This window comes from Callospermophilus lateralis, chromosome 4 (assembly GCF_048772815.1).
Source record: "Callospermophilus lateralis isolate mCalLat2 chromosome 4, mCalLat2.hap1, whole genome shotgun sequence".
NCBI lineage: Eukaryota > Metazoa > Chordata > Mammalia > Rodentia > Sciuridae > Callospermophilus > Callospermophilus lateralis.
The window spans coordinates 159,653,179-159,680,809 of record NC_135308.1 but is presented as its reverse complement, the minus strand read 5'-3'; the positions used below and the strand labels follow the sequence as shown (position 1 = coordinate 159,680,809).

The 27,631-nt window shown below is 34.8% G+C and overlaps 1 protein-coding gene across 3 annotated transcripts in view; it reads left to right on the top strand.

The window, feature by feature from the left end:
• Positions 1-27,631, top strand: part of Slc25a17 (solute carrier family 25 member 17) — a 45,525-nt gene that overhangs the window by 4,993 nt on the left and 12,901 nt on the right. For all 3 annotated transcript variants that reach the window (XM_076855208.2, XM_076855209.2, XM_076855207.2), the window contains exons 2-4: positions 14,587-14,647; positions 16,733-16,799; positions 19,151-19,302. In XM_076855208.2, coding sequence (XP_076711323.1) covers positions 14,602-14,647; positions 16,733-16,799; positions 19,151-19,302 — 265 coding nt within the window. In that variant the 5' untranslated portion in view covers positions 14,587-14,601. The remainder of the gene's footprint in view (positions 1-14,586; positions 14,648-16,732; positions 16,800-19,150; positions 19,303-27,631) is intronic.

The following is a 27,631-nucleotide window of genomic DNA, read 5'->3' as shown; positions in this document are numbered from 1 at the left end:
AGTACCCCTAGGTTTAATCCTCAGTACCTCAAATAAATAAATTAATTAAAATACACACACATACACACACACACACAAATTACAAAGTCAGGCGTTTTGCCACATACCTATAGTTCCAGCTATTCTGGAGGCTGAGGCAGGATGGTTGCTTGAGCCCAGGAGTTCAAGGTCAGCTATTCTGGAGGCTGAGGCAGGATGGTTGCTTGAGCCCAGGAGTTCAAGGTCTATTTATGCTTTCACACTACCATGGCAATGAGTAGCTATGACAGAGACAATATACACCATACACAATGCCTACGGTATTTGCCTACTTATAAAAAAAGGTTTGTCAACCCTATTTGTTTTATAGCACTTACTATCTAAAATTTATTTTATTTTTTGTTTATTCATTTATTGTCTTGACTCTCCCACTAAGTCTAAGCAATAGCAAGACTGATCCACTCTCAAAAAATAAGTAAATAGATAGATAGATAGATAAAACAAACAATCAAATAAGATACCAAGAAGATTTAAATAAGACAAGGGCCTGGGATTGTGACACAGTGGTAGTTTTGCTCACCTAACACGTGTGAGGCCTTGGATTCAATCCTCAGCACCACATAAAAAAATAAATAAAATAAAGGTATTATGTCCATCTACTTAAATTCTTAAAAAAAAAAAAAAATAGAGACAAAAGAAGTTCCCTGAAAATTACTGATTAATCATAGCATTACAACTCCAGTCTGTTTTAATGTTTAAACTACCCTAGGTAATTCCAACAAATAGCACTTTTCTAATTCTAGATTAAGAAAATCTCTTTTACTTACAAATGTACATTTCTACAGATAAAATCTTTCAAAGAAAATCTAATGAGAACCGAAAACATAAACTTACAATATAATTACACTTTAATTTTTGAGAATTTTTTACATATTAGGCCACTGATTGCTATGCTAAGGAGTCTGGGTTGAAGTTGATCAGATATAGTGTCAAAATGTGGCTGTATCTTCCTCACTCCCTATTCTTTATGTTTATATACAAATAAAAATTTATGAATAGATCTCTTGTTTATGTATTGGCATAGAGTTTCGTATCCCGAGTTGTTTGGTGTTTGTTCTGGATTATAAAGTATGTTCCATGTGTATCAATTAGTGTTCTCTGGTTACAAGCTGGAGATAACACAGACTTAAACAAAAATGAGACTTATTGCAAGGCTCTTTGGGAGCTCCCTGAATCAGTGGGGAGGCTTAAGAACTTGGAATAGAAAAGAACCAACTAGTTTCAGGAAGATTTCTGAAATAATTTCTGATTCTAACAGGATCCAAAAAGATTTCTGAAACTCCCTGGAGATTCTCCATTAGATACCACTGCTGCAATTGATGGCTTCTGTCCCTGTTCCTTCTGCCCATACAACATTCTGCTCAAAATTCAAGATTCTGGGACAGTCTCTATTAGTAGTGCTTAGGGTCATGTGCCCAACCCTTGATCTGTAATTCTCCAAAAGAAAACCATTATGTCATGTCCTTAGGAAAAGAATGATGCTGTGTGACCAGAACATCTGATATTTACTATATCATTTCATTAAAAAGTCTTCAAATGTCGGGGCTGGGGTGGTGGCTCAGCAGTAGAGCACTTGCCTAACACGGGCGGAGTGCTAGGTTCGATCCTCAGCACCACATAAAAATAAAATAAAAGGTATTGTGTACAATTAAAACAAAAAAGTCTTCAAATGTCATTTTAAATATATTTTAATATCTCATGGGTATTTCATTTTTTTTTATGTGCATTTGCATACTTGCAACTTGTCACTGTGGTAAACATTTTGTGTGATGTCAGTGTGGCCTCCCACACCCCCTTATGAACAAACTTTAGGAGTAGTCAATAAAATGTCTTCTCTGATTTAATTTGTTGAGTCATAAATTAGAGATGAAAACCTGTATTTTTCAGTTTTGAAGAGGTAGCTCAGTTGGTAGACTGCTTGCCTAATATTTGCAGGGCCCTGGGTTCCATCTCCAGTACCACAAACACACACACAATGTGCTATTTTCAGATTCAATTCAGTTAATTTGGATTCTAATCTGTAACATGCCAATAGTCTACCAGGGAGCCAGGCATGATGGCACATGTCTATAATCCCAGAGGTTTGGGAGACTGAGGCAGGAGGATTGCAGATTCAAGGCCAGCCTCAGCAACTTAGTGAAAATAAAAAGTAAAAAGAGCTAAGGATGTGGCTCAGTGGTTAAGTGCCTCTGGCTTCAATCCTTAGTACAAAAAAAAAAAAAACAAGTGAGGGCTGGGGGTGTAGTTAGAAACAGTTTTTATTGTTTGTACTTTCTATTCCTGGATTACTGTTCCCCCCTCCCATTTAGGTTTTCAATAGTTGTGATAGAATCATTATATAGTTTTTAGTCTTTAGTATTTTATTGCTTTACATTACCCACCATCCATAACATATTGATTTCTTAAAAACCTTTTTAGTGCTTGGCGGGCAGTGTGCTCAGTGGTAGAATGCTTGCCTGGCATGCCCCAGGTCTTGAGTTCCATTCCTAGCACCACAAAAGCACAAAACTAAACAAAACTTTTTAGAGAGAGAGAGAGATAATTTTAATATTTATTTTTTAGTTGTCGGCAGACACAACATCTTTGTATGTGGTGCTGAGGATCGAATCCAGGCCGCACGCATGCCAGGCAAGCGCGCTACTGCTTGAGCCACATCCCCAGCCCAAAAGCTTTTTTTTTTCTTTCTTTTTTATAACCAGGGCCATTTCAATTTAGTTCTTTTAAGTTAAATGTTCTTACGTAGTCATTATTGGAATTCCTTTTCTAACTTTATTTTGTTTCTTTTTATGCCTGGGTCAGAAAAAGAATAAATGAAACTATCTTATATCATAATACATACAGTATTCAGTAAATTTGTTTTTTTGTTTGTTTGTTTGTTTTTGTTTTTAAGAAACAAATGTGTGGTAGCTGAAAGGGAGTTTTGGCATGAAATCTTAACTATCTTAGATAATTTATATTTTCTTTCTGAACTTCAGTTTATCAAGCTACAAAACAGGACAATAATGCTCCAAATACTTGGTTGTCATGAGAAGTTACTTCCTAGAATATTATAGTAAAATTATAAATATTCATTCCTGGTTTAGGTTTGTTCTTACAAATGAAGTATTTGTGCCCAATTTTAATTCAGTAGTGGTATTAGTATGTGTAAGGCCCTTGGTTTGATCTCCAGCACCAAAGAAACAAAGAAAGTCGATGAAACTGAAATGTTCTTTTCTCATATGGCTAGCTCTACCCATTCCCTTCCTTCATAGCAGATGATCTACATCTTTTAGTCTCTAGATACATAGAGGCTACTCAGGATGAACTTTCTCACTTTTTCATTTTTTCTAATTACAGAATCAACTGCAGTTGTACCCATAGTTCAAAACAGACTTATCTAGTCGCTGTTCCTCTGATCTTGGTCTTCACCCCCAGTTATCTTCAGGATTTTGCTCTATTATTTCATCTCCTTCCAATAGCTTTAACCTTTGCTCAGTTTTATCCTATCAGAAAACTATACCAATCTGGTCCAGAGACTGCCTTCTTCAGCCGCTGCTTATTCCCCTTCCCTTTATGCCAAGATTATTTCAAAAAAAAAAATTCTGTATTCTCTTCCTCTCTTCTACATCATACTTTGACCACTGAAACTATTCTTCCAGAGACATCCCTAACTTTCTAATGGTTCATCTATTTACTATTCTGTATTCTCATTTGATTAGACTTCTTCATAGTATTTTACACCTGCCTGTAGAGCAGTTGTTCTTTATTTTTTACTAAATAACCATTGTACTTTTGGAAGGAAGTTTAGAAATCATTACTAATTTTAGGTCCCTAAAATTAACTTTGTGTCCCAGTACAAGAAGATACTAAGACATTTAAGGACCAAAATTTGTGGGAATGCCTACTGTATGCCTGATATGATGCTAGTTGTTTTCCATAAATTTAGTTACAACTTCTAGTGACTTTGGCAGGTGTTGGTTCTGAATGTGCAAATGAGGAAATTGAACCATGGAGATCTGAAAGTTACTTTTTTTTTTTTTTTGTAGAGACACAATCCCTTTATTTTATTTATTTATATGTAGTGCTGAGGATGGAACCCAGTGCCTCACACATGTCAGGCAAGCACTCTACCACTGAGCTACAACTCCATCACTGAGCTACAACTCCACCCCTGCAAGTTACTTCTTTTTTTTAAAATATATTTTTTTAAAGATGGATACGATATCTTTATTTTTATGTGGTGCTGAGGATCAAACCCAGTGCCTCATTTGTGCGAGGCAAGAGCTCTATCACTGAGCTATAACCCCAGCTTCTGAAAGTTACTTCTTATATGTATTGTAGCTTATATATACACCTTATTTTATAGTTAGACTTAAATTCAAACATTCATATTCTTTCCATTAAATACTCAGATATGTGTCTATTTTAGGCCTGTCTTTTTTCTTTGGTTGGAGATTAAACCCAGTGCCTTGTGTGTGCTTTGTACCAGTAAGCTATACTTTCAGCCCTCCATTAGGTTTTTTTGTTTGACTTATATATCTGTCTATATATGTTAGATGAACTAGAATGATTCTTATGTCAGAGAAAAGACCTATATTAATTCTGATTAGGTGGATAATTTGTGTTTCAAAATGAAAGCCATAATAAATGGCTTTCAGTCTTTAGAATTTTATTAGCTCAATATCTATCACAAAAAACTAATCTTAGTTGTTTTCTTTCTAAAATAGTGTTTCTGTCCAATAATGCCATGTACTTCATCAAGAGATACTGCTCACTGATTTTAACAGTGCTGCTGTAACATGACCATCTTTGGACTCCTCTGGATATTGACTTTGGAACTAGAATTGCTTTTTTACAATTTTTCATTCTACTAAGATGGATTAGCATTTTGGAAATGATCAAATTTGGTGACTTGGTTGATAATGCCAACAAAACATCATTGTTCTGTTCTTAAAAAGCACGATGATCTGTTTCTACATTTTTATGTGTGTCTCTGTCTGTTCCTATAAAGTTGCACATGCTTGGGGGCCAAGTCTTGACCAGGTTAACTCCTTGTGATTTGTGTTGGCCAAATTAAAAAGTATGCTTTGGACTTTTGGTGCCCTTTTACAGGAAATACAAAGCCCTCAAAATGAATAAACCATCTGTGTTTTCGATATGTAACCTGAAATGTACATGATGATATATTCTTAAGGAATACAAGTGCTGACTGTGGAATTGTTTACAAAAGAGCCAAAAATCCTCAAGTATTTAGGCTGAAAATAATTTCTGTGACTTTTACTTTCCTGTTTTACTCCAGCTATGTTCTGTCTCTTAGGTTGCTATCTGGTGTTGCCACCTACTAAAGGTTTTTTTGTTGTTGTTTTTTCTTTTTTCCTATTATACATTCATTGTTTGAGGTGCCTGTTATGTAATAAGGAAGGAAAACTTTTTAACAACTGAATAGAGTACAAAGTGGTATAATATACTTTTCTGTACAAGACACATGATACTTTTTGAACTCAGATGAGAAAGCAGCTAATTCATTATCATTTCAAATTCACTGTATCTGAGATGGACCCAGTAATTTCCTAAAGCTAGGAACCTTGTTGGACTTTGTTATTTCTATAAATGGTATCCTCACTCCTGTATTTCTCCCTTCTTCCTTATAGTCTATAATAAATCAGCAAATCTTATTGGTTTTCCCTTTTACAGATCTTCTAATGGATATCTTTTCTCCATTTTTCTAGTCATTACTCAAACTCATTCAGAACCCTATTATTTCAAATCAGATGTACTTTGCTAAAGAATTATTTGTATTTTGTTCAGGTTAAAAGCTCTTGAGGTTACTTAGATGTCCCTCTGAGAGGTCTTTGGTCTCTTTTTATAAGATATGTGTATACAAAGGACCTAAACTTCCCTCCCTGATTTTATCATTTTCCAAATTTTCATATCCAAGGTGAAATAGTAGCTTTTATTTTATGTTGATTTTGATTTGGTTTTATTTAGGACTGTTTGTTACTCTGCTAAATTTTTTACATTTTTTTTTCAGAGGCAGAGAGATTGTTAGAAACATGTTTGTTTTTTTTTTTCTTAGCTCATTCATTAAATATCTGGGAAACCTACAAGAGTAGTGTTAGATCCTCTGAGGTATTAGATTCAAATCGTGAATGTGTCACCATCCTACCCATATAAAATTTTCCATACAATAACAAACTAGAATAAACAGCAAAGAAATAAACAAATTCACAAATAATTTAAATATTTACTAGCTAAAACTAAGTTTATTGTTTATAATAGGATTTCTGCTTCTAATTAAGATGCTAATCAAACCTAAGAATTTCCCTTTATCATAATTATTTTTAAAAACCATATAAATAATAAAAAAGCAATAGCATCTTAATAAGATGACAGGGATGTAGGGGACTCTTATTATTTTATATGGTTTTTAAAAACATGAGGTTTAGATTTGTACCTTCTAGAGGAAAGAAGAGAAAGTGACTGGTCTGTCTAAGGTAAGAAGTCTGGTAGGGAACTTTTCAATTAATTTGGAATCCCAAAGGAAAATGCTATAAAAGAGAAGGAGGTGGGGCTGGGAGTGTGGCTCAGTGGTAGAATACTTGCCTAGCATGTGTGAAGCACTGAGTTCGATCCTCAGCACTGCATAAAAATGAATAAAATAAAATAAAGGTATTGTATCCATGTATAATTTTTTTTTAAAGTGAATGGGAAATAATCTTGCTCCTTTCCAAGGAAATCACCTCTGACATTTTGAAATCACAAACCTTCCCTCAAGTTGTAGCCCAAATTCTCACTACATAAATAATTTGAAAAACTAATTAATTAAGCAAATAATTTAACTTAGAGTGATTCCATATTAATGGTGCCTCACAGTTCTTAGTAGAAAGCAGTACAGTTCCTCCAGAAATATATATCTTTTTTTAAAAAATTATTTTTTAGCTATAGGTGTACAGAATACCTTTATTTTATTTTTTTAATGTGGTGCTGAGGATCAAACCTAGTGCCCCACACATACTAAGCGAGCGCTCTGTCACTGAGCTACAGCCCCAGCCCCAAATACATATCTTTAAGAGCTCCGATAGATGTCCAAAAAATACAGTTCTAAGGGAAATGAGCAACTCAGTCCAAAACTAACTAAATTCAGTAAAATATCGTGTTATGACTGAAAACAGACAGCGCAGCAGTACTGCATGGAATCAGAAAATGGAATCAATAACTTATGCATTGATATCATGGGAATACTGAACACTGAATTAAACAAAAATCATAACTGTGTTAGAAGGATGGAAAGAGAAAACAGAATGTGGGGTATTAGAGAGCTGAATTCTCATTCCTTGTAATAGAATATAAATAATGTCTAAAACTGGATCAAAAGATATCAATATATTATTTAATTATAAGTGTAAATTCTGAAGTGAACAGTTTAAAAGAACTAAATTGCCTCTGTGGAGGAAGATTGGGTAGAATGGAGCAAGGTGGGTCAAAAATTATATTTTATCATTTATATTACATGAATTTTTAAACTATATGCATTTGCTTTGCTCAAGTAAAGATTCAAACATTTACCTAGCTATGCATTTATGATAACTGTTGAAGCTGAGGGACAGATTCAGATTTAAGCAGAGATATATCAGCATATTAGACACAGCTAAAGGTAGAATTAATGAATTAAAAGACTGGCATTTGATTCTCAAATGCAGTGATTGTAGTCAGAAAACCATGGGACTGGGGCTGTAGCTCAGTGATAGAGCACTTGCTTAACATGGTGAGGCCCTGGGTACTGTCCTCAGCACTGCATAAAAATAAATAAATAAAATAAAGGTATTGTGTCCATCTACAACTTAAAAAAAAAAAAAAAAAGGAAAGAAAGAAAACCATGGAATGTTCTTTTCATGTTACTGAGAGAAAATAACTTTCTATCTAGAATGTATTATCTAATGAAAATCTTTAAAACTTAGGTGAAATAGAGGCATTTAAGACCATCAAAACCAGTTTGCCACTAGGAAGAAATTCTAAAGAAAGATAGATTGAATATCCCTCATCCATAAAATCTGAAATGTTCCAGAATCTAAAACTTTTTGAGCACCAGCATGTCATCACAAATGCACACCTAACCTCATGTGATGGGTCACAGTTGAAACAAAGGTCCAGGGCTGGGGATGTGGCTGAAGCGGTAGCGCGCTCGCCTGGCATGCATGTGGCCCGGGTTCGATCCTCAGCACCACATACAAACAAAGATGTTGTGTCCACCGATAACTAAAAAATAAATATTAAAAAAAAAATTCTCTCTCTGTCTCTCTCTCTCTCTCCCACTCTCTCTTTAAAAAAAAAAAAAAAAAGAAAAGAAACAAAGGTCCACTAACAATATTGTATAAAGTTACCTTCAGGCTGCATATGTAAAGTATATAGGTGAATTTCATGTTTAGAATTGCCTCTCATCTCAAGATATCTCATTTTGTATATGCAGATATTTAGAAATTTGAAACACTTCTGATTCCAACACTTCTGATTTCTTTGGAAAGGTGATACTATCCTTCCCCTAGAAGGAAAGTGATCCCATATGGAAGATAGGAAACAGAAGAATGAATTAAGAGTCTAGAAAGTAGTAAATATTGTAAATATGTGGCTGTTTCCTGGGCAAACATAAACTATAAAAATAACTATAAAAATATTGTTTGTGGTCATTAAAAAGTAAAGAGGGCTGGGGAAGTAGTTTAGTGATGGAGCACTTGCCTAGCATGTGCTAGGCCCTGGGTTCCATCCCCAGCACAGCAAAAAAGAAAATCAAAAAGTTAGAATTAAAATACATGGCAACAGTAGCATGAAGTTGGAAAGGAGTAAATAGTATTAAGTTTGTGTCATTTGGGATGAGGGCAAATATACTGAATATTTTTAATTGGTAAGTTTATTTATTAATAAACTATGTTTATTTCAGAGGTAAAAATTAATAAGGAAAAAACCTTCTAATCAAGTAAGAAAGTAGGAAAGAATAGAAAGAGAACCATAGACGATGTATGACAAATAACACAAATTAAGATGACAGCTGTAATTTCAAACAAATGTTAATGAACTAAGTACTTCCTGCAAAAGAGAATATATTAGTCTGACTTTTGAAATGGGAAACGGCTATGTACAAAAGACATCTAAAAGATAAGAATACAGGGCTGGGGATGTGACTCAGCAGTAGAGCACTTTCCTAGCATGTATACAGGCCTGGGTTCAATCCCCAGTACCAGGGGGGGAAAAGTGTTAAAAGATAAGGATATAGAAGTTATAAGTGTCAGAAAAGGCATACTATGCTGATAAAACTTATATTTTATAGTAGTGTTATTATTGCAGCTAAAGAAGATGACATAGAGAGTGAGTCTCAGTACATTAGGAAAATAAACCAATTTAAAATTTATATCCATCTGATAACAGACTCAAAATATCTAAAGCAAGAATTAATAAAACGTGGGCTGGGAATGTGGCTCAAGCGGTAGCGCGCTTGCCTGTCATGGGTGAGGCCCGGGTACGATCCTCAGCACCACATACAAACAAAGATGTTGTATCCACCGAGAAATAGAAAATAAATATAAAAAAAAAAATATGGGAAAAAGTGTGTTTAAAAAAAAAAAGAATTAATAAAACGTGAGAAATATACAACCCATCATCAAAGTAGAAGATTTTAATATGGCTTTTTCAATAATCCTTAGAACAGCACAGGGAAGGGAACCAACAAGAAAATAGAGGACTGAATAATGCATGTAACAAATTTGACCTTATGGAGCATAGTATACTGTTTCCATAATTTTTTATTATTTTTTAATACCTTTGTTTTATTTATTTCTATATGGTGCTGAGGATCGAACCCAGGGCCTCTCATGTGCTAGGCGAGCACTCTACTGCTGAGCCACAATCCCAGCCCCTGATTCCATAATTTGTCTATTATAAATTACGCTGCTATGAATATTGATATGGCTGTATTGCCATAGTCTGCTGAGTTTATTTCTTTTGGGTAAATACCAGTGGGATAACTGGCTAATACAGTGGTTCCATTCTTAGTTTTTGGAGGAATTTCCATACTGCTTTCCAAGGTGATTGTACTAATCTGCAGTCCTACCACAGTATACTAGTGTACCTTTCCCTAAATCCTTGTCAGCATTATATTATTGTGTTTTTGGTTTTGGTGTTTTTTGTTTTGTTTTTGTTTGGGTTTTTTGTTTTGTGGTTGTTTGTTTGTTTTTGTTTTTTTTGGTACCAGAGATTGAACCCTGGGCACTTAACCACTGAGCCACATCCCCAGTCTGTTTTATTTATTATTTTTTATCTTGATACAGGGTCTTGCTAAGTTGCTTAAGGCCTCATCAAGTTGCCGAGGCTGGCTTTGAACTCACGATCCTCCTGTCTCAGCCTCTCAAATTGCTGGGATTATAGGCATGTGCCACTGTGCCCAGCTATTACTGTGTTCTTGATAATTGCCATTCGGACTGGAGTGAAAGGAAATCTTAGTATTGTTTTGATTTGTATTTCCCTGGTAACTATAGAAGCTGAACATGTTTTAATATATTTCTTGGCTATTTGTGTTTCTTCTTTTGAGAAACGTCTGTTTAGTTCTTTTGCATAGTATTGATCAATTTGTGAGGTTTTTTGGTGTTAAGTTTTTTTGAGTTCTTTGTATATTCTTGATATTAATCCCCTGTCAGAGGAGCAACTGTCAAATATTTTATCATTCTGTAGGCTCTCCATGCTCTTAATCATTTCCTTAGCTGTGTAAAAGCTTTTTAACTTGATCACATCTCATTTAGTGATTCTTGGTTTTATTTCTTGAGGTTTAAGGGTCTAGTTAAGGAAGTCAGTAGCTGCATCTATATGATAGAATGTTGACCCTTTGTTTTGTTTTAACAGGTGTAAGGTTTCTGGTTAAATTCCTATGTCTTTGATCCATTTTGATTTGCCTTTTGTGCAGAGTGAAAGATGGGGATCTAATTTCATTCTTTTTCATATGGATATACAGGGTTTATTTTATTTTATTTTAGTTGTAGATGGACACAATAACTTTACTTTATTTATTTATTTTTATGTGGTACTGAAGATCAAACCCAGTGCCTCACATGTGCTAGGTAAGTGTTCCACCACTAAGCTATAACCTTAGCCCTGGATATCCAGTTTTTCCAGGACCATTTGTTAAAAAGGCTGTCTTTTCCCCAACATTTATTTCTGTTACCTTTGTCAAGTATCAGGTGGCTATAAATATATGGGTTTCTCTCTGTGTTTTCTATTTTATTCCATTGGTCTTCATGTCTATTTTGATGCTAATACTATGCTGTTTTTGTTGCTATAGCTCTGTACTATAATTTGGAGTTGGGTATTGTGATGCCTGCTGTATCACTTTTCTTGCTCAGGATTTTTTTTTTGTGGGGGGATGGTGGGCTCTTCTGGTTCTCTTATTCTTTCAAATGAATTTAAAGATTTTTTTCTAGTTCTGTTGAGGAATGTTATTGTTAATTTGATGGAGGTTGCATTGAATATGTATATTGCTTTTGGTAGTATGGGGCATTTTGACAATATTAATTCTGCCTTTCCAAGAACGTGGGAGGTTTTCTGGTCTTCCAAGGTCATTTTAATTTCTTTCTACAGTGTTTTCCAAAGTCATTTCAATTTCTTTCTTCAATATTCTATAACTTTCATTATAGTGATCTTTTAATGCTATAGTTAGATTGATTCTCAAGTTTGGTTTTTTGTTTGTGTGCTTTTGTTTTTGTTTTTAGGTTATTGTGAAAGGGATAGTTTTCCTCATTTCTTTCTCAGCAGAATTGCTATTGAAGTATAGGAAAGCTGTTGACTTATGAATGTTGATCTTGTATATCTTGTATCCTGCTACTTTGCTAATTCACTTATCAGCTCTAGAAGTCTTCTGGTGGAATTTTTTTTTTTTTTTTTTTTTGCATCTTTTAAATATAAGACCATATCATCAGCAATTCTTTTTTTTTTTTTTTTTTTTTTTTAAATACTGGGGTCTAGGTATATTGCTTAGGTTGACCTTGAACTCCTGGGCAGTACCATGCGACCAGGCATTCATCACACAGCTTTAAGAAATACTATAAGGTTTCTCTGACTTCTGAGCCCCATTTTTCTTGAAAATTGCTTGTAAAGTGAGCAAAGATGCAGGAATCATGGATTTATAAATTTGGGGGGGCGGTCTGTGTGGGCCATTGTTTCCTAAGACATTGAGTATCATCCAGTTATTACTAGAAAAAGACATTTATTTTGAAGTCATCAAAAAAGCATAAATAACTAAAAGTACAGTGAGTTAAATAAATGTTTAATTGAGAATCTATGATGTGCCAATATACAGAACGAATATTCGCACAACATAGAAGAGTTCTTAGATTTAACTGTAATAATAAGTGCTGTAAGAGAGAACCTAGGGAGCCGAACAACCTTGTAGCCTGATGGGAAAGAGGAGGTAACATTTTATCTGAGTTTCATAGAATACTAATATAATAATAATATTATAATGTTTTCTCTTGTCAAGCAAGATGGCCTTTTTTTTTTTTTTTGGTGGGGGGCGTACTAGGGATTGAACCCAAGGGTTCTTAATCACTGAGCCACATCTCCAACCCTTTTTCTATTTCATTTAGAGACAGTGTCTCACTGAGTTGCTTAAAGCCTCACTAAATTGCTGAGGCTGGCCTTGAATTCTTGATCATCCTGCCTCAGCCTTCTGAGCTGCTGGGATTACAGACATGCTCCACTGCACCTGGCCAAACTGACCTATTCGTCCAGCAAATTTTCACACTTATCTTTTAAAGTTCACACAGTTTCTAGTTGCTATGATTAAAATATTACATGTAAATATTGTTAGATCACTGACCTAAAACTTGATTTTATTTTTAGTTTCATTTTATTTATTCATTTTAGGTGGACACATTATTTTGTTTTTATGTGGTGCTGAGGATTGAACCTAGTGCCTCATGCCTGCTAGGCGAGCACTCTACCACTGAACCACAACCCCGGCCCCCTAAAACTTGATTTTATGCCTGAGACTGTACACCAGTGGGCTTGCATCTGGGTTGAAAACCAGAAATTGAACTGGAAGATTCATGTGTATAATTTCATCCCTAAATAGGTGCTTCTGGTTTTTGTCTGTTTTAATGTCTTATGAATGGAAAGGCTGATAATTTGTGTTATTACATTACCTTGGGCAAATTTATATATTGTATTTTATTTAAAATACCAACAAAGAAAAAACTATTTTGGGGTCTGTCCTTCCTTCCTTTCTTTCTCTTTTCAGTACTAGGAATTGAACCCAGGGCTTCATGCATGTAAGACTCTACCACTGAGCAATACTTCCAGCTCTTTTTATTTTGAGACAGGATTTCACTAAATTGCCCAGAATGATCTCACACTTGGAATCCTCCTGCCTTAGCTTCCTGAGTAGTTAAGGTTACAGGTGTATACCACCGAACCCAGCTCAAAACTCTAAAGAATAGTATGATTCTTACATGCCTTTTTAATTTATGGTGAATATATTGATTAAGCACAGAAAATAGAAGTGTGTATCTATTTAACTACTGAATATTTCAGCTTTGGAGGGCATAAGAGAGTGCTCATGGTATCAGCAAATAACCTGCAAAAGATTTAAAATCCATTTACCACTTACTACATTTTCTTTTTAAGTATCAGAGAGATAAATGAGATCTTGTCTGGAAAATTAAATTATATTGCTTAAGCATAAAACAGTAGAAATTTAAAATCATCTAAATTTTAATTTAGATAATCCAAATGGATTAAAATATTATGTGTTCAGCCAGGCATCGTGGTGCAAACCTGTAATCCCAGCAGCTCAGAAGGCTGAGACAGAAAGATCATAAATTCAAAGCCAGCCTCAGCAAAAGCAAGGTGCTAAGCAACTCAGTGAGACCTTATCTCTAAATAAAATACAAAATCAAGCTGGGGATATGGCTCAGTGATCGAGTGTCTCTGAGTTCAATCCCCAGTACCAAAAAAAAAAAAAATTATGTGTTCACTGAAAGTTTGGTTTGAGCAATTTGTAATAATGAGCTTTTGTTCATTTAAAAGTTGTGGCTGCCAGGGGTGGTGGAGCACAACTGTAATCCCAGCAACTCAGAAAACTGAGGCAGAAGATCAAAAGTTCAAAGCCAGCTTCAGCAATTTAGCAAGGCCCTAAGCAACTTAGTGAGACCTGTCTGAAAATAAAAAAATAAAAAGGGCTGGGAATGTGGCTCAGTGGTTAAGCACCCCTGGGTTCAATCCATGGTTCCTAAATAAATAAATAAAGTAAAAATAAAAGTTGTTGCTCCTGGTGTGGTGCATTCCTGTAATTCTAGCTGCTTGGGAGGCTGAGGCAGAAAGATCACAAGTTTGAGGCCAGCTGGGGCAACTTCATGAGACCCTGTCTCAATAAAATTTGAAAACCTCTGGGGATATAGCTCAGAGATGGCCACCTGCCTAGCCTAGAAAGGTCCTGGGTTCAATCCCCAGTACTGGGTAAAAAGAAAAAAAAAATGTGGCTCATTGTGTTTGTGATACTATAATAGCTAAAACTTCTTTCAAACCTTTCAGGGAAGTGTGACTGCAATGACAGTGTTTTTTCCCTTGGACACAGCTAGACTTCGTCTTCAGGGTGAGTGTTAATTATATTTCTGTTCATTTGGTATTAGGAAGCAAACATTTCCTTAGAATTCTTTATTAAGGTAAGGAGATTCTGTTTTTGTAGAGATCCCACAGAAGTCTGCTTTCACTGACTTTACTGGTCATCGTTGTTATTTCCTAATATATAGATGAGTCATAGCCTTAGCCATTTTCTAATCTGAGAGAACCTGAATGGGCTTGCATAATTTTGAATCATTATGATTCTTTCTAATAAGCCATATAACTTTTTGGGGGGATGCTGGGGATGGAACCTTACACATGCTAGGCAAATGTAACACCCCCAGTACCATCTGACTTTTCAAAGGAAACAAACTGGAGAGTCAATTTAGAGTTTTTGTATAGGCATTAATTTTTTGTAATTCAAAAGGCAAGATAAATAAAATGGTATATAGTACACAGAAAACTCACTCTTGTCTGCCTTTACCCCGTTTCTTCTTTATTATAGTCAACATTGATTTTGTGTTGTTTCTTTGGAATCAGCAATGCTAGAAAAAATTTCTCAATTTGAATGTTCTTCAGAATGTAAGAGGGAGCACTGCTTGTTGTAGTGACCACCTGTAGTCCCCACTCCTTGGGAGGCTGAGGCAAGAGAATGGCTTGAGTCAGAAGTTCAGAGGCCAGCTTGGGCAGTACAGCAAGATCCCAGTGACTCTGGAGGCTAAGGCAGGAAGATGACAAATTTGAGGCCAGCCTCAGCAATTTAGCAAGACCTGGTCTCAAAATAAAAAAGGAGTTAGGGATGTGGCTCAGTGGTAAAGCACCTCTGGATTCAGTACCAAAAAAGAAAAAGAAAGGAAGGAAGGAAAGGAGGGAGGGAGGGAGGGAGGGAGGAGAAGGAAGGAGGGGGAAGGAAAAGGGAATAGGAATGTTTAGGATTTGGAGTCCACTGTAGAGTAGCAGTGAACCTTGAGACTGAGTAATGGTAGCCTTTCCTAGTTTTCTGAATAGGCCTGAAGATTTTATTTATGGAATAATATATAATCCTAATTTTCTCCCTAACTTACACAAAAAGTACACCTTACATACTATTTTGTATCTTGAATTTTAAACTTAACAGTATGTTTTAAAGACTTTTCAGATTTGCACTTAAGGAACTTCTTAATCCTTAGAGCTGTAGAGCATTCCATAGCATGGATGCACCATAGCCTGTTCACCCTTCCCCTACTGTGGATACTTGGGTGCTTATTATAAATATGATGTAAGAATAAAAATGTTCATATGCCAGTTTGTTTCTGTCAGTTTTGTGGAATAAATTCCCAGACATGGAATTATTGGATCAAAGGGTAAATGAGTTTGTAATATTGATAGTTACTGTCAGATTACCTTCATTAAGGATTTTCTAATTTGCTATTTCATGAGCCATACTGGTACATACAGGTGAATACCATCTCATTTTCACAATTCTTAGGAAATTGGTTAATTGCCATATATATTTATGTTCTCCATTTGTTTTTTAAGTATGGGTAGGAAATTTGAAGTCAGTTGAAGAGAGTTTTGTTTTCAGTGAGAATGGCAGGAAAAACAGAGCTTTTTTCTTAAGAGTTTTTAAAATTTCTTTGTTTTTAAGATTAGGAAACAAAGTAGCACAAGCCTGAAACTTTGGAAACTTGAGTTTTAATTCTGACTTTGCTTTTGTGTCTGTAGCCTCTTTTGTAAAAGGAAGATAATAATTTATTTCCTCTCTGTTTTATAAAGTGTTAGGGTTAAAAAATAAGAATATGTATATTACTTTTAAAAACCAAGAGCTCTATAAAGTATGAGATAAATTTCTGCTCTATTTTTTTTTAAGTTTTTATTTAGAAATAAATAAAATCTTTGAAAATCTTACTTTGGAAACTAGGAATTGAACTAAAAATACTTTATGAATAATGGATGAAATTCAAGGAATCTATAGTTGGAGATTTAGCATAGGGATACCACAGAAGGATCTGAGAAACTAGGGAACTCAGAAAGGATCAGATGAAAGACTACTCAGTGAAATGGCATTTTTAGTGAAACTTGCTGATTCTGGAGATAATATTCTCAAAATTTACCTGTATATTCTCTGGTATTGTAGTTGATGAGAAAAGAAAGTCCAAAACTACACACATGGTGCTCCTGGAAATCATTAAAGAAGAAGGCCTGTGAGTACCATCTTATTTTCACAACTTTGTTAAACAAAGCAACTTGTCAGGAGATTGTGCCTCCAATACACATAAATTCTCCATTCTCATAGCCCTCATGAAAGGTTTTATAAATTTGTAATTGCCTGTCTTATAAGTGTGTGCTGCTTTCAGTTCCTTAAAGATCAGTAGTTAGCCATTTTATTCTTTTATTTTTATTTTTTTTTTTAACCATTGTTGTTGTTGCTGTTGTTTTTAATGTGGGATGGGGATTGAACCCAGGGCCTCATGCATGCTAGGCAAGTGCTTTACCACTGAGCCATCTTGCCAGTCCCAGCTGTTTGATTCTTGATCATGGAGTCTTCCAGGAAACCAGTGCTTTGTTTAATAATAAACCAAAGATAATAATTGTTTAGTTCATTTCTATTGGACTCACTCAAGTAGATTGAGCACTTATTTTTTTAAGTTTTTATTTAGAAATAATTTTAAAGTTTCAAAACTAAAATTGATTCAAAGAACACCAGTATATGCTTTACTCAGATTCAACTGTTGTTACTCTTTTTTCCCATTATTTTACCATTTGTGCCCATACTCTTCTTCCTCCCTCTTGTTTTTATTATACACACATACACATACCACACAAATTTTTTCAGATTTATTTGAGAATAAATTACAAACATTATTATAAAGGCATAAATTGGCATGAACATACTTTATATACAGAGATATGAAAAATTGTGCTGTATATGTGTAATAAGAATTGTAATGCATTCTACTGCTGTCGTGTATTTAAAAAATAATAAAGTCAATAAAAGATAAAGAATAAATAAATAAATTCAAATTTAAAAAAAACAAGTTACAAACATCAAACAGTTTTAACCCTTATGACATTGACACTTTCAAAGAATACAGTTCCCAGGCTGGGATTGTGGCTCAGCAGTAGAGCGCTCGCTTAGCACCGGTGGGACCCTGGTTCAATTCTCAGCACCACATAAAAATAAAGGCATTGTATGTGTCCATCTACAAAAAAGATTCATATTTAAAAAAAAAAAAAAAAACAATACAGTTCCCCCATAACACACACACAAAGGTGGGCATGATGGTATATGCCTGTAATCCAGTGATTTGGGAGGCCAAGGCAGGATTGTAAATTCAAGGCCAGCTTGAAATTTACCAAGACCCTCAGCAGTTTAGGAAGACCTTGTGTCAAAAAAACAGGGGAAAAGCATCCCTGGGTTCAATTCCTAGTACCAAAAAATAAATAAATAAATAAATAATAGAATGTTTCTTATTTCAGGTTTGCCTCATATCTCTTCAGTGATTAGATTGAGGTTATATACTGTTGGTCAGAATAATGAGCAAATAGGTGACTGGGTCCAGTGGCATGGACCTGAGGTCCCAGCTACCCTGGAGGCTGAGGCAGGAGGCTGAGGTAGCAGGATTACTTGAAGCCAGGAATTCAGGGCCAGCCTGAACAACAAGGCAAAAATTCATCTCTTTAAAAAACAAACAAATGGAATGTATACTTGGTATATAGTGTCTTTCTCAGGATATCACATCTGGAGTCATATATTATCTACCTGCTCCATTGGTTAATTATGATTTTTTACATTTGATTTAGGCATTGTATAATTGTTTATTTCCTTTCTTGCAAATATAAGCAGTTTATGAGGAGATATTTAAGACAAATGCAAATATCCTATTCTTTGCCAAAATTTCTACCTTGAATTTACCATGAATTTAAAATGATGATTTTTCTAACTCCAATATTGCTTCAGTATTTATTCATCTTGGTGTTCTACTGTATTCTATTGTTCTACTGCTTGCCCCTCCTCCCACTTTTATTAAGTAATTAATTATTAGTATGGACCCATAAATTCCTACTTTTTCAGTGGTTTACAGTTGATTACTTTATTACTTCAGGGCTCAAATTGTCCCCGATTTGGCTAGTTGGAGCCCCTTCAGTCTGGTTCCCTTGTCTTTATGACATGCCCTCATCATTTGTGTGTACTTATTTTCCGTAATTATTTAATTTTAAATATTATTGCCCATAATAAAATGTTAATGATGCTATGTCAACTAATAGACATGGTAAAGTTGTCTCTAATTTTACATACTAATGTTACTAAAGACAATTGAAGGAGGAAATCAGTAGCTCAGACATTGTCTTAGTGGTGTTTCTTTGGTATTATTAATGCTAAAAAGAATTTCTTGATTTGGACATCCTTCAGAATATAAAATATGTATGTGATTTGGAGTTAAGTGAACCTTGAGACTGTGTGAGTGACATCAGACTTTGCTAGAACTTCTCAGGCAGTTTCTGATAGCTTTTTTCCATGACCTTTACTCTGCCTATTGTATTTTTCCCTCAGCCTTGCACCATATCGAGGGTGGTTTCCAGTTATTTCCAGTCTCTGCTGCTCCAATTTTGTCTATTTCTACACTTTTAATAGTCTCAAAGCAGTCTGGGTCAAAGGTCAACATTCTACCACTGGAAAAGATCTGGTAGTTGGATTTGTTGCAGGTAACGGGGTTTTCTGGGTATAAAATATTTTTGTGTTTTAATATTTATCTTGTGGTTCATATGTCCTCTGAAGAGATTATTGTAGCACAAAGTAATGCTACAAAGAGTATAGTCAGTTTGCTGATGTGTTTTTTTTTTTTAATTTTTTTTAGTTGTAGATGGACACAATATCTTTATTTTATCTACTTATTTATTTTTTAGTGTGGTGCTAAACCCAGTGCCTCAGGCCTGTGGGGCAAGTGCCCTATCACAAGCCACAACACCAGTCCCACTGATGTATTTTTTTTAATGTTGTAGAAAACCACATAGCATAAAATTTATCTTCTTAACCATTTAAGTAAGTTCACAGTGTTCTAAATGTATTCATATTATTGTGAAACATATCTCTAGAACTTTTTTGTCTTACAGACCTGATTTCACATCCCTTCTCTTCACCCCCTCCCCCAGCCCCTTGTAACCATCATTCTATTTTTTGTCTTTAAGAATTGATTATTTTAGGTACCTCATGTAAGTGGACTCAATACAGTAATGGTCTTTTTATTTAACTTTGTATAATATCTTCAACATTCATCCATGTTATAACATGTGACATTTCTTTTTTTTTTTTTAGCTGAATAATATCCCATTGTGTGTGTATATGTGTGTGTATATATATATATATATATATATATATATATATATCACGTTTTGTTTATCCATTCATCTGTTGATGGATACTTGGGTTGCTTCCACCTCTTGCTATTGTTTATAGTAATGCTATGAACATGGGTGTGCAGGTATCTCTTTTGGCTATATACCCAGTAATGGGATTGCTGAATTTTGTGTAGTCCTGTGTTTACCTTTGGAGGGAACCTTCATACTGTTTTCCACAGCAGTTGTACTATTTGTATCCCCAACAACAGTACTTCAGAAGTTCTAATGTCTCTACATTCTCACCAACACTGTTATTTTCTGTTCTCTGATAGTAATCATCCTAATAGGTATAAAATGATAACTCATTGTGGTTTTGATTTACCTTTTTCTGATGTTGAAGATTTCATGAACTTTTTGCAGAAATATCTCTTCAAGTCCTCTGCCCTCTCCTCTACCCCCAGTACTAGGACTTAAATAGAGGGTCACATGAATACTACACAAATGCCCTACCACTGAGCTATACCTCCAACCATTTTTTGGTTTTAATTTTATATTGAAACAGGGTCCTGCTAAGTTGCCCAGGCAGGACCTTGAACTTGCAGTCCTTCTGCCTCAGCCTCTGAAGTAGCCAGGATTGCAGTTTTGCATCCCCATGTTTGGCTCCTTTGCCCATTTTTTAATTAGGTTATTGATTTTTTGTTCTTGAGTTGTAGAAGTCCTTTTTGTGGTATAATAATTTATATGTAGACTTTGTCCTTGGTGTTTGGCATTTCCTGAGTGGTAGTATCTTTTGTTATTTCTAATGAGTCCCTTTCAACCATACCCTAGTTTATGCTAATAAGAGGACTATTAGTGGGTCCCTAGATAGCTTCAGGATGGGTGCTGCTAGCCAAAGGAACCAACCATGTGATTCAAGGGGAGGGGAAAAGGAATGCAGTTGTGACCAATGGGCCAATACTAGTATGCCCATGTTCTTTTATTTTTGTTCACTGAGTTCTGTGCTTACCAAAAATGAATTTTGTCCTTTCCCAAGCCCACTTCTGCTAGTGGTATCTATTGCTGTGGTGAAGCATTATGGTATAGGTGTCCTCCCATGCTAACTACCGATTCCTTCTTAGTGCCAAGCCATTTAGTAGGAACTCCATTCCTTTACAGCGAGTAAGGTTCACTACAATCCTGAAAAAGATGTACATATTTACAAAGCACAGAAAAGAAACCCAAGGAAGGACTTATAGTTGGCTGTTCTTTATAAGAATATTGTCATTGAGTGTATCAGTAGACTGAGAATCTAACCATAGTTAATAAAATGGCTTCTGTCTAAATAAAGGTGTCAAAGGACAAAGCACATGAGCAGTTTTAAAACAAAGTAGTGCTTTGTTCCATTGCTGTGATTTTTGTCCTATTTTACTCTGAAATTCTATCAACATTAAAGGAATGTGTGAGATTTTCATTTATGCTGTTTCTGTCTCCTGGGCCACTCCCTCTTGGTGAGCAGTGATCTCTGACATTATGAAGGGCTGGCATAAAGATATCTTAAAATCAGCAAACTAGTTTTGGTGTGGTTAAATCAGCAACTTATTTTAAATACATTCAGATACATAATGTTTATCCTATTTTCTTAGGATTCTGAGGTTTAACATACATTCTCTGAGCTATTGTTGCTGTTGAAATCTTTTGCCCATTTAGGTTCTAAGCACTTTTTTGGTTGTTTGAAATTAGATTGTGAGTTTTCTGGGGTCTCATGTCCTGATTTTTAGCTTAATTTCAAGTCTAGGTATATAAACAAAGGAATATGCAAAAATAAAATCTTATTTACTTTTTGAAAGCACCTGAAGTCTTAGAAGATTTGGAGAAGTTGTCTTATCCAAATCGAAAGCTATGGCTCCCCTTCAGCTTTGCCATCTTCATGCTTTTGTTTATTTATTTCCTAGGCTTTCCCTGTGCCCTTATAATACATAGGATGAGAGTTAAAAAAAAAAAAAAAAGTTTTAGATCTCATCCCTCTACAAGAGGATAGCTCCCCAAGTGTAAACTTCTATCTTATGCCTGCAATTACTCATTCAATGTCAGTATTCCCTAGAAGGTTGCACACTTCTGGAGGGCCAGAAATGTTTCTACTTCTTTTATCATTGCTTTCCCAGTATCTAGTATATCACAACCAAATAGTGAAAAAGATACATTCCATTTAGAGGATATTAATCTTTGGATTATATGGTTGCTACATTGTTTTACGATTATCTTTGATAGGCTTTTTGGTTGAAGTCACCATATATGAACTTTTCTTTTTACAACATGAGAACTTAAGACTATAGTTATAACAAATTAATTGCACAAACAGGATATTGAGAGAATTTAAAAAATGTTTTGAACTCATTAAGGAGCATGCCTTTGTATACCAACAGAGCAGTCACTAAGAATTGTCTTAAACCAGTTGCTTAGTAATTTTAGCTGAATTTGTAGTTGACTACACATTTTTTCCCTCTCTGGCTTCTACTGTTCCAGCTTGTTGGCCTTAGAGTTTAACTCCTTAATTTCTCAATTGACTAATGATACAAACCTGTGAATTCACTCCAGATTCTACAGAGTGACCTGTAGGACTGGCTCGGTCGTCTGTTCCTTTTTCTGATTGTTTTTATTAATTTACAGGGTCCAAAACTGATTTCAAGAACTCGTGCTGCCTTGGGAGTTTAAATTCCTTCAGGTAGCAATGAATCCAGATGAGGCTATATATAATGTTGATTCTACCTAAATATCCATCCATAGTGAGAGAGATGCTAGGAAGTGCCTTAAAAATAAATGTAATTCAATTTTAGAAGCTTATGTAAAAAAATACACTAGGACAAAATTATGCCTAAAATGTTAAATTAGTGATTCAGCTAATACAAAAAAATAATAATTAGTTTACTTCGAAGCCTTCAGAGAATGCCACATGAAGACTTCCTCATGTGCTGTTTCCCTGACATAAGGTAATAGAGCCCATTACCTTCTACGCCTGTTCATTTAATTAGTATTTAATATATATTTTTGTGTATGTTTCAGAGGGAGGAGAAGAAGACAACCTGAGTCGTCATTGTTTGGTGTGATTTGTTTTTATTACAACTGACAAAACTTATAAATTAATAAAATGATGAAGAGTTTTGTGTGAGATATCTCTAACAAATAAAGTATCCTCAGATTAAAAAAAAAAAAAAAAGACTATAGTTATAACAAATTTAGACCACAAGACTATTTGTAATCTCAATATGTTATTTGGCACTAGAGATAAATTCATTTTTCAAAATATTATCAACAAGACCTCATTATTTTTTAAGTATTTTTTTATGGTAGATGGACACAATACCTTTATTTTATTTTATTCTTTTTATGTGGTGCTAAGGATCAAACCCAGTGCCTCACATATTCTAGGCAAGCATTCTACCAACTGAGCTACAGCCCCAGCCCTCATTTTTAACCTTTTAAAGAATATTTTGGAAATGAAAAATACCAATGAGGGACTGGGATTGTGGCTCAGTGGTAGAGCACTTGCATGAGGCACTGGGTTTGATCCCTGGCACCACATAAAAATAAAAACAAACAAAATAAAGGTATTGTGTCCATCTACAACTAAAAGGAAAAGAAAAATACCAATGAATACAATAGTGTCTTCATATATTTAAATGTTTTAATTTAATACTAATAATTAGTTAATTAATTAAATAGACTTACTTCCAGGCATTGTGGCACATGCCTGTAATCCCAGCAGTTTGGGAGGCTGAGGCAGGAGAATCAAAAGTTCAAAGCTAGCCTCAGGAATTTAGTGAGGCCTTCCCTAAACAAATTAGTGAGAATGTTTAAAAATAAAACAGGCTGGGGATGTGGCTTGTGGTAAACACCCCAGGGCTCAATCCTCAGACTAAAATAATAATATAATAATAAAACAGACTTCCTTAAGCTTATTTCAAATTACTGACTCCTACTCATGCTTTTATTCGCAGTTGCTTCTTCTTCAGGAATCCTTCCCTGCTTCTCATATCCACTACCTGCTGGTGTCATTGTGCTACCATAGTATAGTTCTTAGTTCTTAGTAGACAAGAGTCTACTCTACTGGATAATAATGAATCTGCACATTCTTCTTAATCTTCTGCTAGACAGTGAGCTCCTTAAAGTCAGAGATTGCATCATTGTTATCTCTACAATGTCCTAGCACACTGCCTGGCACCTAGAAAGTGCTGATTCAAACTAAAGGATTGCTCCTTATATAGTCTTTCCCGTTTTACTACATGGCAACACTATTCTCGTTGACCTGAATTTATCCTCTTTCTCTGTCACTGTACCTCCAATTGTGAGCAAATCCTTTTACTTCTCTTTATGTGGTATCCAGAATTTAAATATAGTAATCCTCCTGATCCTTGGAAGGTGTGTTCCAAGGTCCCCAGTGGATGCCTACAACTGCAAGTAGTACCCAGATGTGTACTTACTGTGTTTTTTCCTATACATACATACCTGTGGTAAAGTTTAATTTATAGATTAACCAATTAACAATAATAATTAATTATAAAATAGAGCAATTTTAATAATGTTTTATAATAAAAGTTATTTAAACCTTATAAATTATTTATTTCATGGCATTTTCCATTTAATATTTTCAGGCCACACTTGACCTCAGGTATGAAAACTGCAAAACATGAAACTAAGGATGGGACTGGGGGAGGACTACTGTACTTCACTACCGTCTAGGTCCTAAACAACATTAAATCTTGCTGGATTGGGGCTGGGGTTGTGGCTCAGTGGTAGAGCACTCGCCTCGCATGTGAGAGACCCTGGGTTAGATCCTCATCACCACATAAAAATAAATAAACAAAATAAAGGTATTGTGTCCATGTATAACTAAAAAAAATTTTAAAAAAAAATCTTGCTGGATATCTTCAGAGCATGATGTTGCTTCCTCCTTTGCCCGCTTCTGGCAGTATCTAGCAGAGCAGCCATTGTGGTCATATTAGAGACCTTTGTGTTCATATAAGGAGCAGTCCTTTAGTTTGAATCAGCACTTTCTAGTATGTATGGGATCATATTCTGCATCTTTGTGTCCTGTGTTCTTCTCCATGAACTCTCCTCACTACTTTTGCCTGTGTACCTGCTGTTTCCTCTGCTGGTGACTGTACAGTTAACCCTTTCACTTCCTTTAAGATTTTTCCCTAAATGACCCAACTACTTAAAATGGTACTCTTTCTTTCCCTCAATACTCTCTCCTCCTTCTTTGCTTAAATTTTGTCTTTAACCCTTCTAATATATTACATATTTTGCTTATTTATCTTATTCATTGTCTTTATTACACCATTATATTGTAAATTTCGTGAAAACAGATTTTTTTTTAATTCTCAGCACACTGGTTTCTGTAATTTTTTTAAAGTTATAGACAGACACAATACCTTTATTTTATTTATTTGTTTATTTGTTTTCTGTGTGGTGCTGAGGATCGAACCCAGTACCTCACACATGCAAGACAAATGCTCTACCAACTGAACTACAACCCCATCCCCAATTTTTTAAATTGACATTTATACTGATTTATGGGGTATAGATTTATAATTTGATACATATATACAATGCATTATAATAAAGTCAAGGTATTATCCTCAAATATTATCATTCCTATTGGGAATCTTCAAACTCTTATCCTTTAGTTATTTTGAAATATATAGTGAATTATATAAACTTTAGTTACCCTACTGTGCTATTGGACTTTAGAACTATTTCCCATATCTAACTGCTTTGATACCTGTTTTTGCCCTCTCCCTCTTTCCCCTTCCTAACTTTTAGTTACTTCTGTTTTATAATCTAATTCTATGTGATCCATGTTTTCAGCTTCCTCAGAATGAGAACATGCAATAAATTGTCTTTCTGTTTTTGGCTTATTTCACTTAGCATATTGTCCTCCAGTTCTATCCATATTACCACAAATGACAGTATTTCATCTATACATTCCATTATATATATATCAAATTGTGTTCAACTGTCATAGCACATCTTGACTGATTTCACATTTTGGTTATTGTGAATAATGCCGCATTAAATATGGTTGTTCAGGTATCCCTTTGAGAGAGCAATTTCATTTACTTTGGATATATACCCAGTAGTGAGATTGCTGGATCATAATGGTAATTCTGGTTTTTTTGTGTGTGATACTGGGGATTGAACCCAGGGGTGCTTTACCACTGAACTATATTCGCAGTCCTTTTTGTTTTTTATTTTGGGACAGGGACTTGCTAAGTTGCTGAGGCTGGCCTTGAACTTTTGATCCTCCTATCTTAGCCTCCCAAGTTGCTGGGATCACAAGCATATACCATCCTGCCATTTTCTTTTTTTTTTTTTTTTTTTTTTTTGAGGAAACTCTGTAGTGTTTTCCATAATGGCTATACTAATTTATATTCCCACCAACATTGTGTATAAAAGTTCCCCTTTCTCTGCATCCTCACCAGCTTTGTTATTTTTGGTCTTTTTTTCTTTTTTTGTTTATTTTTTTTAACTAAAACAAAAATTGTACATAGTATGGGGTAATGTTATGTTTCTGTCTTTTATAATAGCCATTGTAATAGATGAGATGATACCTCATTTGTGGTTTTTATTTGCATTTCCCTGATGATAAGTCATACTTCATGTATTTGTGGAACAGATATTAATATCAGTAGAAATAAGCCTCAATAACTAATCCAGACATTTGGCAGTTGGATTAAATTAGTAGTTCTCAACTAAGGCTAATTTTGACCCACAGGGAACATACAGCAATGTCTGAAGGCATTTTGGGTTGTCCCATTGAGGATGCTGCTTGCATCTAGTTAGTAGAGACCAAAGGTTCTGCTAAACACCATACTCAATAACAAAGAATCTTCTAGCCCAAAATGTCAATATTATCACAGGTAAGAGATCCTGGATTAAAAAAATTTTACAATACTTTAAATTCCGAGATTCTCTAATTAGAGGTCCTCTCTGATGGTAGAAAATTCCTTGGAAATTAGATTTATGAGTTTTAAACTTCTCTGCATAGCATATTTTTATATTTTAATAACTACACATTCATTCTTACCATAATTACAACAGCTTTTTCTCTTCTTCCTGTGAGCTTCCTGTGAGTGTCATACTATCACTGTAGAAATGAGTTTCATTATCTCCAAGGAGAACTAGGAATAGTATTATTGTTATTCAAATTATGCTTGAAACTTAGAAATGTATTATTACTTATTACAATTCTGTGCAAACTTTTCTTTAAAGCCCATAAGCACTTTGGGGAAGAATTTGGAAATAGAACCTCACAGATAACTTAAATGAAGAAGATAATTGCCATTTTTTTGAAATTGGAATTTTTAACCACTAGCTCTTTCTGAATCCCAATGGCATTTTATTATTGTGATAATTCAAAATGCATTTCCTGCCTTCAGGCCCTAAATATGACAAGTCAGGTTTATTCTTGTAGATCAAGTTATATTCTTTCCTGGGGAGTCAGATGGTTAATTTGTGGCTTTGACTTTTGTTCAGTAGCCATCACATATATTTCCCAGCACTGAATACTGAATCAGGATACTTTATTTTCATTTTCTCTCCCTAAGAAAGGGGTCTCACTACAGATAAAACAATTTGTTTTCAAGATTTCAGAAGTAAATACCTGTGTTCTAATTATTCCTTGTGTAGGGATGAAGGGAAGGTTTCTTTTTTACCCTAC